At 28.1% G+C, this 22443-nt stretch overlaps 2 protein-coding genes across 2 annotated transcripts in view; both read left to right on the top strand.

Moving 5' to 3' along the window:
• The window catches only part of LOC148237973 (uncharacterized), a 123405-nt gene that overhangs the window by 85810 nt on the left and 15152 nt on the right, over positions 1-22443 (top strand). Inside the window, exons 10-12 of the mRNA XM_088181377.1 lie at positions 16974-17037; positions 17662-17824; positions 19860-20064. Coding sequence (XP_088037503.1) covers positions 16974-17037; positions 17662-17824; positions 19860-20064 — 432 coding nt within the window. The remainder of the gene's footprint in view (positions 1-16973; positions 17038-17661; positions 17825-19859; positions 20065-22443) is intronic.
• LOC148237974 (uncharacterized) lies at positions 11028-12897 on the top strand. Its single transcript, XM_088205489.1, has 2 exons — positions 11028-11094; positions 11440-12897. The coding sequence occupies exons 1-2, from the start codon at positions 11080-11082 to the stop codon at positions 12769-12771; spliced, it is 1347 nt and encodes a 448-aa protein (XP_088061615.1). The 5' UTR covers positions 11028-11079; the 3' UTR covers positions 12772-12897.

Genomic DNA, 22443 nt, shown 5'->3' with positions numbered 1-22443 from the left:
CTAATTTAATAAAATTAACTATGTACGAATTTAGACTTATGTAAATTTTTCATACAGGTTTGCATTATGATATTCTCATTTTATGAGTAAATAAATTAAGAATTATTTTTATAAATTATGAATTGTATCTTTTTTAATGTATCTGCTGTGTAAAAAGATAATATATTGTATATTGCAATTAAACTGTACATCAAATAAATAATGGGATAAATCACATGCTATAAGTCTGTTTATATATTATTTTTAATAAATGGATAACGAAAATTTGCATAATTACATAAAACAATGCATTGACACGGAATCCAGGAAATTTTGATATTCTAGGATTTTTCCCAGAAAACTATTAATGCGGGACAGCTTTTGAATTACCTTAGCAAAAACTCTTCTTAGAATCATAATTTTTAATTAAAAATTAGAAAAGTTGGCAACCCTAATTTAAAATGCTCCAAACGTTAAATTTGTGGCGGCAAAATTTCGTGTTTTGCCTCCGTTGAATTAGACGGATCGCCGGTTTGCGAAACGTCGGTTTTTGCGGATGACAAAATTTCGCGATCCGTAACGAGCAAGGATCGTCATTATGACGCGGAAATGGAGGGGACTTAAGTGGGGTAATTGCGTATAGTTTCGGCGACTTTTTTATATATGTATTCAATCCTTTGTTTTTCGGCAAATATTTTCTTTGTGAATACTATCATTAAAAAGTAAGAGACTTCGATTGCAAAAGTCAACCCCTTTTTATAACAATATTGCAATATCTATATGCAGGTAAGCTATTATCGACGTTATCACAGAATATATTTAACTAAAAATTAGTTGTTTATAACAAAATGAATAGATAATGAATAGACTGAATTTATATGAGTAATGTGCATAAAATATATTATTTAATGATAAAAAAAATATGTAATAATATTTTGCGCAGTTTATAAACATTCTAGAATAAACATATATTTTTTGTATCATAAATACATAATCATACATACAGTCCTTAGAAATATTTTCAGACATTATCGATTTGTATGAAATTTGTTTGTGTAAAGTTAGTTCTCTCCAGTCACTTTCTAGACAATATATTTTTATATAATACAAAGCTGTGATATTTTTAATTAATTCTCAGAAAGCAATTTTTGTATAGCGAATAAATATTAAGACTACACAAATTATTCAGCATTTAAGGCTGTTTATAGTGAGATTTCAAAATCTATATCTAGTAATATTTTCTATTTAAATACAGTAAAACGATGAGTGCAGTAGTTTTTCAAACATATTTAATATTACTGATATTAGTCAAGTAATGCTAAATAATAGACGTGTGATAATTTGGGGGATAAGTTTCGGAAAAATTTACAAGATTTTGAATGATAGTCTGGGATCAAAGTTTCTGCTCGTTGAGTGTCGTGACTATTAGAACAATATCAAAATTCATAGAGTGAATATCACAATTGATGACCACTAAAATACCTTATACATATTAATTTGTATCTAATGAGTGATGTAATAAATATAATAGACATCTCATAAAATGCCTTTTTTTATATTTGAAATGACAAAAGAGGTCTTATTAAACTTTTAATACTATTTCAAACTATTTAGTGAGGAATTTTGCCAATTTTGATCAATAAGCCACCAGGAAAGCTGTTAAAGTAAACTTTTTGTTTAACAAGATTTGTATGTTTTGTCTTGATTTTGCATCTAATTATTACCGCCTATTCGGAGAAATAAAAAAAATAGGGCAAGCATTTTAGTCTCTATAAAGTAAAGAGTAAATGTATAACCCACACTACAAATAACTTCTTTGAAGTTTGTTTATTGTTGTTAAAATGTATAACCCTTGAAGAGTATTACGTAGTAATAATATACATTAGTAATACTTAAAACAAATATTATTGAACGCAAAATGCAAAACAGTTTTTGAATAGTTTATATAATATTGTCCTTATAAATTTAATTATCTTGACATGTCAGAAATATTAATTTTTGTTTTAAAGACTTTTTGTGTGCAAAAATTGAGATTAAGATTGTCACGTAGAGTTTGTTTTTGCTAGTTATAAGTGAAGATTTCCGTGTGTTTTGAATTCTTCTTAAATTTAACTTTCAACTCTGGATTCCAGACGTCTAGATCTGGACCAGAGAATGCGAAGAAAGCGATTCTTCATGGTATAAATTCAAATTTAGACCAAGTACATATTTTATACAAACATTAACAAAGAAGAACTCTTCCTCTTTGTTAAAGTTGTATAAAATATAAAGTTGTTAAAGTGTATGTTTAAATGTGAATTTTTTGACTTTTTAACGCACATATTATATATTGCACGTGGGGTCTGAATTGAATACGTCAATGATTAGCTGGATTTTTTAAATTACTATTAAAAGCAACTTCAAGCATTTTAAAGTTAGTTTTGATTTCTGTTATCATTGTAGAATAAAATAGCAACAATTTGATGTTAAATAATAATAATATTTTTTAATTTCTTAATGTATTAAAGTTAAATGTTTAATGAGTAATTCATATTAAAAAGTGCTAGTTATATTAGGTTATTATCCATTGATTTATCAACGTTTAATACTAATATGAAAATATAAATCATACTTTCGGTCTCCATAGAGAAATCCATGTTGATGTAAGCCCAATAAATTTTGTTTAAGGATATAAATTCTAATGAAATATTACTTCTGACTCTTTCTACAATACTTGACAATGTTCTCGCTACTAGGTTTGATTGCTATATGCATTTCTAACGACGTGCTACGTAATATAGTTAATCTTCCGAATTACACACATTAATATATTTATTCCAATAGACTGATGTGGCTTTCACAACAGCATTTTTTTGATAAAGATCAAAGAGCGGCGGGTCGCAGTCTATGTACGCATATAAATATAAAGAAGGTTTGTAACTAATCGGACAATGGGCAAGTGGCGAGAATTATTAAACCCGATCGCCCGAAAACCCCTGACCTCTGATCCCTGGAGCCGTAAGCTCATTGTCGGATCTCAATCGCGTGAACTTTCTATATTAATTGTTCATTGTACATGATGCTACAAGTGATATAACCAGTTTGGGAGTGTCAAAATAATAATTCACGCATATACACCTAGACGCAATTTAAAATGTTTTACTTCATAGTCATGTATTTACTTGCGTGTTTCTTAATGAAATAGATATAGGACGGTCAAAGCATAAGTAAAGTAATTTGTTTAAGTTGATAATAAAAATTGTAGAAAATTTTGTTCACCAATGCGTGCCTGACGTGTCGCTAGTTTATAACCATTTTCAAGTTCACAAAATAAATTTAAAAAAATTGAATAATGTTAATTGTAATAAAAAACATAAGATAAATTAGGTAAATATACAATGTTTTTATTTTGCAAAGTAAAATAATAAAAACAACCGGAAATCCAAATTCTAAAAATCAAGACTAAAAATATTTACTTAACTTGGACCTGGGGACATAAAAAAATTGTGTGCTTAAACTCTAAACCTGCAAAGCGACTAACCTTTCATAAAGGATGAATAAAAAGAATGCTTTTGGATGAGGCTAAGTCTTATCCCGGGTGTAGCGCCACGAAGATGATGAATTATTTTATTATTATAATTTAGAATAACTCTTTTTACAACGTTTCATTTTATTTTTTTCAATGCAGATTTTATAAAAACGTTTTATCAAATAATTTTATTCGGCATCTTTAAGTTCCATGAAATATTTTCAAAACAAATAGTTTTACATATGTGTACTAAAAATTTTGCTTTCCATTTTTAAAACAAGCTCTGAAAACGCTTAATTATCTATATTGTATCGCGCAAGTTTTGTCTATTTATATACACCATAATACAGAATTACACGTGTCTGTCTGTCACAAGATCTCATCCAAACGGTGAACAGTGATATTTTCACATTTTTTTTTTTTTTAATCTTCCCTTGTAATCTGACAGGCGTTAGCCAAATGCCTTACAGTGGGGGTAAATTTGTACTAACTGGGTAAGTCAATGACATAATGAAGAGTCTAAGAATCGGTGACTTAAAATGAAATAAATTTGTGATAACTGGATGAATAAGAGTAAATATTATATAATTGTTAAGCTTATATTTATTACAACCACGTACTTAAATAATAAAATACACATCTTCTCAAAACATAATGAAAAATTAATCAATAAAATAATATTTAAATATGTAATAATAATATAGAATTATTTTAAAAGAGTTCCATAAAACAAATTGTTAGTGCATTTATTTAACGTACATCTACAGAAAAAGTACTCGTTGTAGAGAGTTATTCATAATATGCTCACTGTTCTGAGCAATACTCATCGCTACTGCTCAATAGTAATACACAAACAATTTATTTTATAAAAATAATTAATTTATAAATTGTCCTCTAATAAAAGTCTACAAACAAATCAAGAAGTCATAGACGTCATAATTATGATGATTAATAATAATTTATGACAAAGACGTGAAAGCTTAAGAAAGTATATTTAATAAAATATTTTTATATTTATAAAATATGTTAATATATAAGGAAACTCACTGTTTTAAAATAAAATTAAACAACATTTAAAAACATTGAAATATTTAATAAATCAGTAAGAAAAAAGTGATCTTTACAAAAAAATGTTATAAAAAATAAAAATATTGTAATACACAAAAATACAGGTGAAATTCACCTATTTCTTCGAGGCAGTGATGAAATCAGGTTGTTTTTATATTTAAATTATATAGTCTTCGTAAAAACAAAATTCTAATTCGGTCCACATTATATAAAAAATGTTATTCAAGTGTAACCGAATAATCGTGTTTTTTCAGCTTCGCTCATAAATAATAAGAGATTTTAATTCAATATATTTCATTCAATATTATAATTTATTACCTTAAATGCGTATAATTTATAATTTATGGTAATATAGAGAAGGTAAAATAAAAATGTAATATTGTTTTATACAATATATGAATAATATTATCTGTACCTCTGAACTAAAAATATAGCTCTTATCAATGATTAATTTCTGAATATTGTATTTATTTCAGGAGGTAAATGCCTCTGATAATTAACAATGCTTAATACAAAAACTACTTTTTATAATTCCATATTTATATATTTTAATATTTTAAATAAAAGCTATTATTGAACCGCACATTAAAAATTTATATTAATAATTAGTTAATTGTTTTTTAATTTTTAACACATCGCACATTTCTAATAAAATATTCCGTTTTTTTTTATTAAAATTAAGTATTTAGCACACGTATTTAAAATATTTAAAAAATACACTAGCGGATACGATCCGTTGTTTTTAATATAAAATTTATAAATTAAAAAGAAGATTACTTACGTTCTTTAATACATAAATAATATGCTATAAATAAATTAATGTATTTAATACATAATCGATTTCTTTCATTATGTTATAAATTGTATTTATATTATTAAGCGTATTATGTTTATTTATACTCTTTGGTAGTATTGATTTACATTAAATACATAGAATAAATGCGTAACTTGTACAAAATATTGTAAATGTATGTATTAAATATATACATACACACATTTATACATTATATATTAGGTATATGTATTATGTCATCTGAACAAAAGTTATAAATAACACCTTCGTATCGAAGGTTTCTTCTTATATACGCAAGAGGTTTATTATCATTCTTTATATAAGGAGATTGATGATAAAGTTATTATTGTTGTATTACAAATATAATATATAAACATTTATTAAAACAATGTGTCGCATAATAGATGTAGCAAATGTGGAAGTATAAAGGCTATATTTGTTTCTAAAATATGCATATTGTTGAACGTCTCTTTTGTGTTGCTCCGAGCATTGACCCATGGTTAAATTTGTCGCTTATTACATACATAGAAGTTTAGTCTTGAATATTATATTTGAATTAAATATATTAGATTTACTTGTAAATAATTTAACTAGAAATGATATAATATCATTTAATATATACTATTTATTACGCCATAATAATAATAATCAAAATCACAGATAATAAGTAATTGTTGTCTTAAGTTAATTTTTAGAATTTCCGATAATAAATATTTAACTGTATTATTTTCCGTTCATAGAGAAATTTATTTTTACGATCTTAATTGGAACATTACTTTTAAGAGCAAGTAGGTGTTCTTACGCGTAAACGACATCTAGGTAATGTCGACAAATTTTGGAACATCTTCGAGAATCACGATTGCGTCCTCTTTTGATGCGCGTTAAATCCAGGTCGTCCGCATTCGCCGATTCCAGCTCCTTGCATTGTCATTGCACATTGATTTGTTTAATGTCAGCTACCAGAAGCTGGTCCGGTTCGTTACATTTAATTTTAATATTTTACTTATTTTATTTTAAATAAATAAACAAATTATTATAATATATATTATATTAGCTCTACATTTTTGCATATTCTTTGATCATAAAAACTCCATTTTATGCATATTACACCCTTATAAAAATATTATTTTGTATTTTATATAAGAAACTCAATTAATGGCTGTTTTAATTATTTTTCATGTATTTTTATTACAATATACAATTATTACTTAAATAAATATTATTTAATTTTTATAGATTAAAAAAAGTTTAAGATGAAATAGCATTTTTGACATACACACAATGAAAATACATCACCAAAATTAAATGATCATAAGATAACTGACAGTTCACGCAAAATATAAATGGTACACATTTTCGATGAATCAAATTACTTTCTAAGTAAATATATTTAGACTTTAAAAGCTTATGAAATGTAAAATAAAAGTATTTTATATATACATATTATTTACTATGTGCTTTTAATATTCAAAATATAGGTACATATTGATGATAACTCGGAGAAAACAATTTGTAGGTTTTATTAAAATATGCTTGTTCACCTAGAGCCTGACACTCTTAAAATGAAGCAAGATATAATGTCGTTTGTATTTATATAGTTTCTTAAAAATTCATTTAAAATATGTACATAAATAAAATTAATATGCATATTCTTATTGGAGGCTCCTTAACTATTTTTTCAACATAATGAAATATCACTTAACGTTCACTCAATTTAAGTGAATAAATCTTCAAATAACTCTCTTGTATCAACGCGATCAAGATATGAGTAGGCGACTTTTGAAATTTCACTGACGCAACTAAATAACTAACGCAACCGAAGGTTTACTGTCATTCCATTTTATAACCTTGTAAATTTATGGCGTCTTCTATTTTATAGCAACTGGTATTTCTATCAATATTTCTATTTATAAAATATTATTATTATTGAATCGTATTAAAGAAATGTACTAATCTTTATGACTCAAAAATTTTTAAAACCACATTTTATATAAAAAAATATTTAAATAAATTTTGCGGTCAATTATTTTACCATCTCATTAAACATCTTGCATTTTTACAATAGCATAAAATTTCATTATATTTTTACTGCAAAATAAACTTTTACTTAACATTTAAAAAACGCGTGTTATATAATTAGCAATAAATTAGCACAAAAGCCAAGTTAACATAATAGCGTTTTTCTTCTCCAATTCATTAATTTATTTGCTGTACATTAAGTAGTGTATGTTAATGATATGCCAGTTTGTTTCATTTGAGAATCGTTAAAACGTCAATTATGTAATGAAAATTAAATAGTATAATACATAATAAAAGAAGTTAAAATATCCAAAATGAAGTAAGAATACATTAAAAAGTTATACTATTAAGTTCAAAAAGAATCCGACCAAATATAAAAATCTCGTAGCGCAATAAAATGAACACTTTTTTAATATCTTTCGTTTTTATCTAATAGTCGTCAACTGTGCTATTTTCAACGTTTAAAGTTAAAACTTGGGCTGAATAGCAACGTGCTATTTAGCCTGCTTTTCTAGAAATATAAGTTTTTTTAAGCGCAGCCAAAGAAACATTTTTATAAGTGTAGTACTATTGTTTTTCAATTTTTAAGGACACTTTTTAAAATTAAGATTTATTTAATTATTGTAAATCGTTGCTTGCAATGTGACAATCGTTATTTCAATGCGTTGCAACGAAGTAAACGCAATCAACAACCATTAAATACTTTAAACACGAGACTAAAATTTGGTAATTAATGACATATTTTTTATTTCGAATTTATTTTATTACTTGTCACGCTATTCATCTGTGAGATTATAAAAATCTAAAAAAAAAAATCTGTAGTGATCGTTCGAAATTATAATTATATATAAAACACTTATTACAATTTCTTAGACACAAGATTAAAACACACGTTTTTATTAAATATATAGCATCTATCGCGCTGGTAAGATAAAATTAACTAATAATTTATAGTAATAAACCTTAGTGTGTTTCTTAAATGTATTGTGTCTGAGAGATCAGGTTTATTATATATAATATAATTCGATCAGATTATGTTTATCTCGATTTTTCTGATCTCACGGGTGAATACCGTGATTAATAATTAAAATCAAGCTAGTTCATTTATATTAGGTATTTAAAATTCTCTAGAGAATATCTCATGTGTGTATTAAAAAATATCTGCTGCTGAACAATTATGTACCAACTTACTTAGTTAATTTTATCATTTAAAATTACACATTTACATAATAAAAATAGTGTTATATAAATTTTAATGTTATTTTATTTTACAATTTTTTTGTGTATCAAATATACGCATTATTTTCTTAGATCAACATTATAATGTCTTTTTATATGCAGTAAAATCAGCCGGAAACAAATAATATTGCAATTTTTGAGTAATGCTGAATAAACATATTATATAGTATTTTTTTTAATAAATATATATTTTTTTAATAAATATATGATACTAGCGAATTTTTAAACACTTATATTAGTGACCTAGCTTAATTTTAATTATTCATCCGTGAGATTCAGAAAATCTAGGAAAACCATATCTGTAATGTTTAATTATATCATCACTAATCTGATCTCCTAGACACGATAGAAAATTTAAACACAGGTCTTTGCCAAATTTATTTAGTTAAGTTAAGACTAGGGATTCCAATCCCGGGCCAAAATTTTGATCCCGGGATTTCGGTATTGCAATTAGTCGATCCCGGGATCCCGGGACCAGTCCCGGGATAATTTTCATGTTATTTTATCGATAAAAATAATTTAAAATGAATAATACAATATATTTTTACATCTGTTTTTTATAACGTACAATGTATAAAGTACGTATAATTTTAGTCTTGGACTTAAAATATAAAATAATATAATAAAAATAAAAAAGGGAAGGTCTTATATATTTATTTGAGAAGAAAAAAATGAACTTTTGACAATTTATGTACATACTATGTACATTCATAGACACAATTAATTGAAAACATTATTTTGAATAAAACTCACGAAGTAACATCAAAGCATCAAGTGTTTTATCATTTAGCCTTGATCTGATTTTGGTTCCTAAGCAGCCTGCTGCTGAAAAAGCACGTTCAGACTCACAGCCTCAAAGATTCACAGATGACACGTGCAACTCGCGCAAGTTTGTACACGAAATATAACGATGTTGTCAATAATAATTCGACTGTGCTTGATAAATCAACCAATCCGAAAAATTCGGGATTATGTTTTATAATCCCGGGACTCATCGGGTATTGAAAATCGTCCGGGATCCCGGGATCCCGGGATTCGGGATCCCGGGATTGGAATCCCTAGTTAAGACTATCGTGCCAGGTTACCCTAATGCGTCATTATTTATTATTTTATTATTGTTTAAAAAAATTAAACAATATAATGAATTATTAAAATTTACACAACAAAATACATAAATAATTTACCCCAATGCGTCATCATTCATTATTTTATTATTATATTAAAAAAAAAATAAACAATACAATGTCTTATTACAATTGACACCAAAACATATCAAACCATAATTTATAGAAAGAAAGAAAAAAATCATATTATATATAATTAAATAATACGAAACGGACTAGCTCCTCGTAGTTGACATTAAATAGATCAATGTCCAATGCCAGTATATTATGAAGCCGGATTGCGAATCGGTTAGTGTGGACTTAAACTACTCGTCTGTCTTTTTATTTGTGTATACTAATTCATTTACATAAATTTAATTGACAAAAATTAACAAAAATCATTGCAATAAATATTCAGAATGGTTAAAATGCACCTGTCTATTAAATTAGTATATATTTGTACATAAACAGATTTTATTGAATTAAAAAATGTAAAAGTTGTGAAACATGTGTGATGGTCTACGAATAATCTACTTAATTATATTTGCATAAGAAGCAAATAAAATGAAAAATACCGCTTCATTTGATTAGCAATTTAATTTATTGTTTTATGAATTAGTTAAATATGTAGAAAAAGTAAGCCATCCTCGTTAACGAGTGATTTTATTATATTTTAATCGGATAAGATCTGCCTAATCGTTAGTTGAACCTCATTTGTAAATGTCAGGGCCGCTGTTAAAATACAAGTTACATTAGCCTTACAAGACCTGCCGATGTTAACCGCACGTTAAATTTTCCCTTACCCTTCAATCACCATAATAACCTTAGAAATAGAAAACCGCGTGTGAACTACTAAATAATGTGTTTTGAGCGCTCAATTTAACGTCTAAAATAATCATGTTATGTACATTATTGTTATTATTTTAATAAATTAAACATATAAAAGAAATTTCATTAACATATTCGAATCTGAAAACTGCTAACATCAACACGTATTCGTGCCGATTAAAAATTGATATATTCTATTCTAAAAACTACTTTTCTCGATCGGTGCAGTTCCAATTTTTTTTATTGAAAATTTTTTATTTATCAACTTTCGATCGGGTGGATAAATTTATGCACGTTCACGGTATAGTCTTTGTGTCTTTGCATAAATTTTGCGACATTAGGTCAAACCGATGGGGTTCGCGACGAGGCGTTTATGCGTAACCGCAAAGATCGAAGAAAGAAAAAGTGACGATGGCTCTTTCACGAAAGTGTTTGAACACATTTTTAAAGTGGGGCCGCGCTATAAAAGGCCAAACTTACCTGTCGAAGCATCAGTTCACATCGGACATCCGAATCATCAGTTTTCAGTGAACAACTGAACCATGAGAGCTTTTCTGGTAAGCGATTGCAATAATAAGTATTGCGAACGAGTGTGCAATTCAGTGTTTACGGTGCAATCTTTGTGCAAAAAAAAAGTGATATAACAGTGACAGTGAAACAAGTGTAAATAATACAGCACTTCCAATGTGCATTATCACAATAATTATTTTTGAAAAAAAGTGACAGTTTATATAACTTGTGTCATTTATTTAAAAAATAATAAATGTCAAGTCAAACACTGAATTTATACACTAATATTAGATATGTTTTAAGGTCGTTAATAACGGCTTAAAATTAATTGACTTTAGATTAAAATTAATCTAAATAATCAATTTTTATTTTTAACACTATATCATTTTCAGGTGTTTTTACTTGTTGCTGGGGCAAGTGCGCGCCCTGAGGCTCCTTATATTTACCGCCAACCACAAGTACAAGTAGCCGCAACAAATGGAGCAGCATCAGCATCAGTACCACAAGCAGCACCAGCGACAATTCAACAATTTCCAAGCAACAGCTACGGAACTCCGCTTAGCTTCCAAGTGACGGGTCCGGCTTCTTCCGGTCCAGCTTTCATTCCATCACCAAACTTTTATCAAGGATTCCAAGGATTTCCACAAGGATATCCAACATTCCATAGTTTAGGTGCACAAGGTCTAAGCGTACAAGGTCTGAGCTCGCAAGGTCTGGGTTCTCAAGGCCTGAGCTCCCAAGGATTCGGCTCCCAAAGTCTGGGCTCTCAAGGTTTCGGCTCCCAAAGTCTGGGCTCTCAAGGTTTTGGCTCCCAAAGTCTGGGCTCTCAAGGTTTCGGCTCTCAAGGTTTCGGTTCCCAGGGCTTTGGATCCCAAGGTCTGAACTCACAAGGTTTTAGCTCGCAAGGTCTGACCGCCCAAGGATACCCATCTTTCCAAGATCTGAACAGCCAAAACTTCCAAACTCTGCAAGGTACTGGGCAGATTGCTGTAGCTCCTACGCTCGCCGCTGCTGTAGACAACAAAATTGAATTATCTGCATCGTCTGATTCCGGTTCCGGGCAATTCCAGCAGTCATTTACAACGGCTTCTCAAGCTCCTTCACCAACGCCTACCGCTCAGGCGTCAGTAGCACCGCCACCAGCACCTAAGTCTCCACCACCACCACCACCATCACCTCCATCGCCAGTCATCCAAAAGCATATCTACGTTCACGTACCGCCACCAGAACCTATCGAAGAACAAACTAGATTCGCCAATGTAGTCGCTCCTCGCACCAACTACAAGATCATCTTCATCAAGGCTCCTTCTCCTCCTTCAATATCTCAAAGCATCTACCAACAACAAGCCCAAAGCCAGGAAAAGACCATCGTCTACGTCTTAGTCAAGAAGCCCGACGAACAAGAAGATGTTGTATTTAAGAACATCCAAGACCAGAAGCCGTCGAAACCAGAGGTCTACTTCATCAAATACAGGGCGAAGAGCGAAGAAAACCAACAAGGATCAGGCCAAAACGCAGTTATTGCTCAAGACGATATTACAATCAAATCGGAAGGAAACTCTCAAGGAGTAACACTAGGAAGCGAATCATCTTCCAACTCGGATTCTTTCACCAACGATATATCCCAGACTACCTTCGGAGCAACATCAAACACAGTATCCAGCGGAGCTTCTCAAGCCGTAGTTGGAACTTATGGAGCACCTCCATTGCAAATCTATCAATAAATAAATATAATAAAAAATTATAATACCAAAACGTACCTGAAAGCATTTTATACGAAATTTTCTGAATGAACGAATGAAAGGACAACGTTTTTGAAATTGTTTCGAAAAAATAAAAAATCTTAAAAATACGTATACATTGTTTTATTTATGAAAATGTTGGTTTTGCTTAATAATAATATTAAATTAAAGAGCTTACGATTAGAAATATAAATATAAACCTAAATTCACATGTAATTTTTTTTATTATTCTACTCTTTAAAGAAAAGTTGTAACATACATTTTTTTATCTCGTAATATTAACTTAAATATATATTTATTACTTTTTATTAAATAAGTTCAGTTTATAAAATATGTATAAATTAATTAAATTGACGCTAATTCTAGATTCATAAGAGAAAGCAAAAAGTTTCTTCTCTGAAAAAAAAATACGATAGCACATATTTTGGATGTGAAAGATTTTATTTTTTCTTAAACAATGTGTTATGATAATGATAGCAATCAAATTTTTTTTTCTAGATTTAATGTTATATTTCAAGATTTTTAATAAACATTGACAAATTTAGCGATAAGGCGTTGAGTCAAGAATGCTCAGTTTCGTTATACGGAGCGCGTTTTACTTTATTACAAAATTGCGTTATTTGCGTTAAAAAACTATCTGATATCTCTACAAGAGAAAGCATAGGTCGTATTTGTATTTGCATCACAATGCCTTTTTGATATGCGAATTGAGATACAATTCATTATTTTCTTTGTCGATTATATTGATGCTTGGCGATTTTCAACTGCGTAGTCGCGATTGCGTCCTCTATTCTTACATGTCGCGGCCAGAACGTCAGTGCTTGAGAACGCGCCCTTTACACAAGCCATCCAGCTTTTCAATGAGCGTATCAAAAATAATGAAATTTTCTGCAATAAATAGCCAGACCAACTTCTGGTATGGTGTACATCTCACATGTGCACCACATTTTTTTCCAGTATTTGTGTGTATGTGTATGTATTAGTATGCATAAGGATGTTTGAATTGATGTATAATATTATAAATGTATGTATTATATATGAAATGTTCAATAAAACTTTTTTTTATAAAATTTAACAAGACACATTAACTTTGAGTTATGGTCAAGTCATAGTCAGATTTGTAATTAATCTACACATATATTATGAATAACTCCTCTCAAACTTTAAACAGTAGCATCATGACAATTGCACATGTCATTCTAGCTGCCATTTCAAGATCGACTGTTCTATTTTCAACTTTTCAGTTTAAAGCTGAACTGAACAGCGACGTGCTGACGATCGATTACGTGCTACTGTAATACGTTAAGAGAAAAGACTTGAAATATTGTATACTAAATCTCGTTTTATATATGGTAGTAAAAATATTTATATTTTGAGATTATTCTCTCTCTTTTCTTTATTTTCCTAAGAGTTTATATGTAATACAACTATTGATCAATTAATTGAAGACAAAAACATCGAAAATAAATTCTCGTTGGAGATATGTTTTGCCAAAAATAAGGTGTGTTACAAGCCAATAGAATGACGTTATATGTACAGAAATTAAGAGTTTTCTACACCATACTTAAGTATGCAAATATTTGTATTATTAATAATATATAGTCCTGTATATAAATCGTAATAAAATGGTTGCACACAATGCAATCGTATTTTCAGTCTCTTAAAGATCTAAACGTTAAAACATTTGTTCATTGTTTATGTTCCAAATTGAGAAATTTACAAGAAAATATTTATAAAGCAATCGAAAATTATTTCTAAAGATCCACAAAAACTTTTGTTTTCTTTGGGTGAATTGTTTAAAAACATAATTCGATTTCTTCTTTTCGGCCTCTGCGTTAGCGAAACTCTTTTAACTCGTTCAATTCTGCTGAAATTTATATAACGTTCAAAAGCAATTATCGTCAAATTATGTTTTTATATTATACCCACTCGACGAATTTAAGCCACTGTGTATTTCAACTATTTCTCAATACAAATTCTCATCAATATTTACTTGTCTGAAGTGTTATTGAGAGATTCGATTAGTAGGCAATTGTACGGAGAAATTAGTTAAATAAATGGTATTTAAATACTAGTTAGGTTTAAGGCGCATATGCTTAGGTATACGTAGGTGACAATGTACGGAAAAAGTGAAAGAGTTGACGACCTCCCAAGGTAGGTCATCTTCTGTAAAAGAATATTGTCAACAGACAGTGGGTCAAAGTGACGTAGCACGACGGCTCTCTCTTGACAAACTTCAATAGACAAATTGTTGGGATGTGTGTTATAATGAATATGCGTTACGGTCAAATGCCGTAGTTAAGTAGCGACCGTCCTAAACGGTATTGATAATACAGTACCACAATTTGACGAGTTAAGTAACTTAATTCAGTAATATTTTTTTGTCACTTGATGTGAGATCATTACGATTCGCCTGCTATAAATATATTATCATTACATGTTTAAACATTGCAATGTTATTTTGTTACCCATTTAAAAGACATGTTATTGATATTGGTATAATATATGTGTCAACAAAGTTTAAGGGCTTTGAGGTTTCCAAACGTCAACTGTTTTTGACTGCTGCTTGCGGGTAAGGTATTGACGTTTAAAGATTAAATTTAAATATATTATGTTGAGGATTGTAAAAAACTTAAATTTTATGTTGAAAACTAAAATGTACATAGGGATTTGCTTATTATATATTACCATTAATCATAAAAAGTGTCATTCCATGACAATTTTTAGAGCAAAACAACACTTCAATTTAATTATAAAATGGAATCGCGTAGAAGTAGTAACCGATTTTTCTGACCTATTTTAAGAGGACTACAGATTTCATCAGCATTTAGAAAACATATGCAATAAACCTCAAAGATGTTAGGATTCGTTTTAAGATTCGCATATCAATTAAGGAGCCCAAGGGCACTGTGTGCCTTGTAAAATCCTCAAGTATGTTTTTCTGGCCTTGTTGCCAAATAAATCAATCGACTCACTTTTATTAGGAAAGGTCCAAAAATGTTTCTTAGATACATAAATATTATCTACTTTTATTTCCAAAAAATATCCTACAAATTATGCTGGTTACGTCGACGAGTTTACTTGAAAAAGTATTTTTTCAAGTTGCTGGTAGAATAAATCCAGAGATTCTGGTAGAAAAAACACTTGGGTTTCCGAGTATTGTTTGAAGTATCTATCCGACTTTTTCTCTCTGTTCTCATCCAAGTACTCACAGTTGGTTCACACACATTGTGTTCAAGCCATTGTCTATACTATAAAACATAAAATACATGTCATTCTGGCTGCTATTTATAGTCAAACTAGCTCTTAAGTTGGAAGTTGAGTTGAATAGCAAATTAATAACGACCGATTATGTGCTTTAATGAAACTGCTGAAGAAACTGAACAGCGACGTGTTGACGATTGATTATGTACTACTGCAATACGTGAAGACAAGGGACTAATTATATTGTATATAGCTAAATATTAAAATAAATTTGTAACAATAGGACAAATAAAAGTGTAATGAATGAATAAGTTTGAATATAATATATCTCGGGCAAACTAAGGTAATAAAGCTAGTTTTAAATATTTTTTTTAATTTTTCTGTATTTTTTTTTTGTTTTTATTGTTTTTTTTTCTATGTAGAGTGCATTGATGTAAATCTATTAAGCCCTGCACATGTATTTAAGTAAATAAAAAATTATGTGACAAAATAAAAAAGAATTTCCTAAAATATCTATAATAAATATTTCTGCCATTATCATCTACAGTTGCAATGCATATGATTTTACAAACCATTGTAAATTAAATTAAATGAAAGGTTATGTTAAATGTACATACAAAAGAGTTGTATTTTTATAATTTATAAAAATAATACATTATTGTATGATGGATATTTTTAGAACTTTGTTATCCTTATATTTGATAAGAAAACAATTCGTTCCATCAAGTTATGTCTTCCGTTCAATGGTAAGAAAAAAAGCATTAAAACAATTTCTCAAATTAAAAAGGCCGTTTCATTAGAAATGGCTTAACATATTTTAATTAAGTTTATCAAAAGTGGTGTATAATTTATTGAATATTCAAATGTTTTAATAAATAACAATTGAATCAAAATAATTTATTCAATTGTTAAATGTATTCACGTGTTTCTTAGATACATAACTGTGTTACTAATCGATCATTTTCTTTTTCAATTCATAGTAATAGACAAATACTGGAGCAAAGATGTCCATTGTACGTTGAAGAACACGAAAAGGAATTAGAGGTCTGTGCATTCTTTGTTTGCTTATTTTGATTTTTGTAACGATTTAATTATAGTTTAGATTATACATACATGCATATATATTCAGTTATTAGTCAATTATAAAAACGTTTATCATACACATGTACGAAAGTTATTTTTTAAGTTAATTTCTCTTTTGGGTCGTGTTTTTTTAATATTAATTATTTTCCGACCGACGAAACAAACGTTTGAATCGCAAAAGTTGTGTTTTTCTTCGATTCCGATCCTCACGTAATCATAACAAAATTTACATAGCTCGTTTTTTTGTTCTATGCTAATTAAAGAAAATATAACGGGACGGAAAATATATATATATATATATATCCATAAAATGAAATAAAAATAACATCCTCCGTCTACTGTATTTTTGATTGTCGTTTTGTCAAATAAAATGTTTTCGTATAATATATATTTTTACAAGCCAGGCTCCGTAATAAATTACAGATTTATTTCACTCCCATTCAGTACAACGTGAATTTAAGGCAAATGCATACTATTGTCTTTAATTGGCTGTCCTTTCTTATAAATTTAATCGATTAAAGATTATATATATTAGACAAAGAGATCAAAGAAACGTATAATAATAATAGTATTGTATTTTTTCAGGATGCGATAAACCGAGGTGATGTTGATGTATTCGAAATAAGTCCAAATCGTCTAGAATATATTAAGATAAAAGGAGAAGGAGCTTTCGGGCTCGTATACGAAGCGATGATGACCAAACCAGGTCAAATCGGTCAGCAGATAGTAGCAGTGAAGAAACTGAAAGGTAAATATAATATCATATTACTACAAAATACAATATTTTTTTCTATATTAATATTCATATTTATTGACGAATTTTTGGCCCTAGTAAAATATCGTCACATATCTGAATAGTTTGTTTAATAGACTACACCTTAAAGGAAGCAATATTGTTATCTGAAAACTCCTAGGTAAACTATGGGTGAAATATCGTAGCATGTAATGTTTAACTTTAAAACTGTTAAATAAATACATGTTACAGCTGTAATGAAAAACATGCACATAATAACTCTATTGATAGAACAGAATCACAAAAATATATAAATGACATTTTTTATCGCTTTTACGTGTTTGTAAGCAAGCTTTAAGTAGTTTAATATCTAATTTAAAAAATATATTAAACGTGGGGGTCCAATCGAAGCATCGATATATAATATCGAAACAATATGTACATTCAAATCACGTAGTTAAAGCAGCATTTATTAAAATAAGTTATAAAGCATCACCATAAATATGCTGCCTCTAATGGAGAAAGTATTCAAATAAGTTGTTTATATGCAATCGAGTTTGTAAAAAAAAGTTTTGCTTAAGAAATAATATATATTAATATCTGGAAGAAAAGGTATTAATATTAAAAATATTAAATTGGACTATTTCAAAGTATTTCGATTAGTGTAGATGTTGTTAAAAATTATAGATGGTCCACCCAACATAAGTATTCTTGCCGTATAAATGAATTTAAGTTTTAGGCAATGAAGGTTCAAGAGTTTTTTAGTTACATAATATTAAATTTACTAGATGTCTATGAATATAATTTTACCTACGTTAAAATCATTGTATATTGAGACTCTTCTTACCAAATATTCAATATTTATAAAAGGGGATTGTTCTGTTAAAAAAATGCCAATATAATTATTGCTTCTGTGTAAAAATAGTTTAAAGATAAATAAATTAATCCAATGTTTTTTTTTATCTTTAAAAGTAAAATGAAATGGGCCTAATATATTATGTGATACATATGTTATTAAATACCAAATAATTAACTTTCATCTTAAAACAATTAGTTACATTTTCACTAGTATAAGTAGAATTTCACCAACTGTTTCCTATCACATACAAATCTTATCCAAATACATACATCTTTACGAAGTGATGTGAAACTATTTAAATGATTTAATTAGCCAATCATATTTATTTGATCCTGAATTAATATCGGCCTTTCTGTTATACTTTTATAATATATTGTATTATGTATTTTAAATACTAATTGATATTTTTATAAAAAAAAACAGCTACAAATAAATTTGTGAGCATTTTATAATTACACTTTAAAGACAAAAGCTAGTCAGGAAAACATAAAAATTTATTTTATTACTTGTTTTTATTACAATACAACTCTTAAATGTATTGTATAATATACAGTAACCCCCTCCCCTAATAGTGTTCCCCCATATAGCGAAGTTTTCTATAGTGTATGCGGCAGTACCTCCTATAGCGTTCCCCCGTATAGCGTAATTATTGTTCACTGTGACTTGTGTAACATATTTTGTCTTCTTGTGTATTGATTACTAATTAATTAATTACTTTTATAGAGCATGTTTGATATCTTATAAATACTTAAAATAAATACAACATTTATTTATTTACATATATTTTTTTTACATAATATCAACACGCGAATTTTTAGTTATTTTGATATGTAAAATTGACATATATTTTATATGTTTAAATTAGTTTTACAGTTTCAATGTTGAGTGAGCTCTTAAATAACTATAAATATAATATATTAGTGCGTATATAAGTTCATTCTAAAATCCTTACAAGCTTAAAAATACGCGAGTGAAACACAAAAGCACAACACGATCCCTCTGGGGCGTTATCACGATTTGGCAGATGTAAATTAACATAAAACAACAAGAGTTTGGTTAAATATGTATATACACAAGTTAAACGTTCGCCCACAGTCTCGATTCACATAATAATAATATTTTGTTTAACGTTGTTATCACACAATTTAATGCTATCGTATAGTCTCTAAACTGAAATTAATTCCCGGCCAGATCACGCTACTTCTTATGAAGCAGAGGGATTCTTGAAGGAGATTGCTATGTTGAAGCACGTTGGACGACATGAACACGTGGTCGCTTTGGTCGGATGCTGCACTCTCAAACAGCCGTATTGTGCTATCTTGGAGTTTGCTGAGAAAGGAGATCTGCTAAAGCATCTGATAAAACTGCGAAATGCCTATCAGCATAATACATCTGGGTACGTATTATTTTATTAATTTAGTTATTTATAATCAGGATAAATATATATAAGTATAATCAATTCGTAAAACACATACTAAGCATTTATATTAAAATACATAAAACTGCAAAACTGTCTTTTTAAAATAAAAAAATCCGATAATCTACTTTATTTGAAAAAATCGATGATTTTTTAGAATACTTTATTTTAAAAAAACAGCTTTGCAGTTTTATGTATTTTCTTTTCAGAACGTAATTTTACTTTATAATTATATTTATATTATTATTGTTTCAAAAATATGCCAAGACAACAATGTCATTCAATTATTAAAACATGGAAAGAAAATCAAGTTCATTATTTAAAAAAAACATTTTAAGTTCTATCAAAGAGTTATATAAAATTTCAATTCAATAAAATCTAACAAACATATTACATCTTCCATTGTAGTATTTTTAGTGTGTGCATTTAAAAATACTTCTTTGTCGTTTGTATTATAAAAGACAGACAATTATCTACTTTCATAAGCGATTACCCATTTTCTATAAATTTCTCTGGAAGGCATAATCCTCGCCAATACGGAAGTTTCAATGAGCTTTAATCTATACTTAATAAACCTACATAATATGATATCGTAATAGAATGGATTATCTACTAAACATTAAATTAATACCCCTCTGTTATGAATCACATTATGTTTTGGTCACAATGGAACTGAACTTATCTGAACATGTTTTCACCTAGCATTTGAATTGTAACCAAAGAATGATAATCCCAAGTTTACCCATGAAATGATCGGGTATTTTTCCCATGATAACCTTTCGAAAAAAATATGTCATATTATAAAGCTAAATAATAGGAAAAAATGTACATGAAGTAGCTTATATAATCCCAACAAATATAGATCCTTTATGTATCGTAATATTTTTTTTATTATCAATATTTTATTTTATTATTATTCAATACTTTATTTTGATACTTATATATCATATATTAATCATATTCTATATAAGCTAAAGTATCTCATTGTTAGATAATGTTTTATTATGTTATTAATAACAATTTTCATCTGTGAAATTATAAAAATCTAGGAAAACCGAATCTGTGATGATTGATTGGTGTTATTGTTATATAATACTCAATAATTTCGATCTATCAGTGACAATATAAATTTAAAAATTTAGCTTTGAACATAGGTATTTTAGGTAATAGCCACCGACTTTCGTGCTGCCTTTGAAAACTAGTCATACTTAAAAAAATATTTTACAGGCAAGGTAAATATATCTTTATCTGTCTTTTAAATAAAATTTAAGAGACAGGTCAAGAATACCGTGAAAGAAAGAGTCGTGCTTCGTATATCTGAGAGACTCTCAGGGACAAGTAGTTTTAAAGTGGTTCAGAGAAACGTCGTTATCTTGTTCAAATATGTATCAAGTAATTAAACAAATAGTATCGCTATATAAATGTTGTTTTCATAATAAGCATTTTTAAAATGCTTCAATTGCGTCTAATTATGGCTCACCAAACAGTACACGAATTAAACATATCAACTAAGAGGGAGAATTTTAAATATAGGGGCAGGTCTAGAAAATATTAGTGGTACATGTACAAAACTAAAATTGAAGTGTATTATTTTATTTATTTTCAATTTAATTCAATACATAATTAACAAATAACATTAATACATATATAAGTAATAGGAAAATATATATACCGTTTTGTAATTATTAATAAAAAAATATTTCATACATTACACATAAGGAAAAAAGTTAAAATATTTTCAATTTAAAGTTACATCCATAAGATTATCTATAAATAAATCCGATATATTCTCACTATTATTCTAATCAAAATGCGTTTAAATAGCGCCAAATTTCACTTATACTCTCCTCTGGTTCATTTGAAAGCATTGCTAGAAACATGATTCGTAAACTAATGGAGTCATTGCTTATAATTGAGACTTCAGTAAAACAAGAGATCAAATTATGGTTAGTGCTACGGACTTAAGTTTTTATAAAGAAAATCCTGCAATTTCGTCATTTAATGTTTGACTTATGTCATTTAAAAAATAAATCATTGAAATAAAATGATATTTAATAATAAACATGTAATGTATCACTATAATATTTTTTGTAAAATATAAAAATATTAAAAAATATGTATATTTTATATATAATACTTATCCATTAATAGCTATTTATATAAATAGGCATAATATTTGTATGTCGTAAGGTCTCGTGTGACTCTCAAGGTACGTTGCTATTTATAACAACATAATCGTACTCAAAAGTTATTAATAACATTCATAATTTCTAATAATAAAATAAAATATTTCTAAATACATATTTAGTATGTATTTAAAAAAGCATTAACTCGAAAATAAATAATTTCACTTTATAA

This window comes from Plectrocnemia conspersa, unplaced genomic scaffold (genome assembly GCF_051122295.1).
Source record: "Plectrocnemia conspersa isolate PC_06_02 unplaced genomic scaffold, ASM5112229v1 ptg000002l, whole genome shotgun sequence".
Taxonomy (NCBI): Eukaryota; Metazoa; Arthropoda; class Insecta; order Trichoptera; family Polycentropodidae; genus Plectrocnemia; species Plectrocnemia conspersa.
The sequence above is the reverse complement of the archived record's forward strand: the minus strand, read 5'-3'. Positions and strand labels throughout refer to the sequence as shown.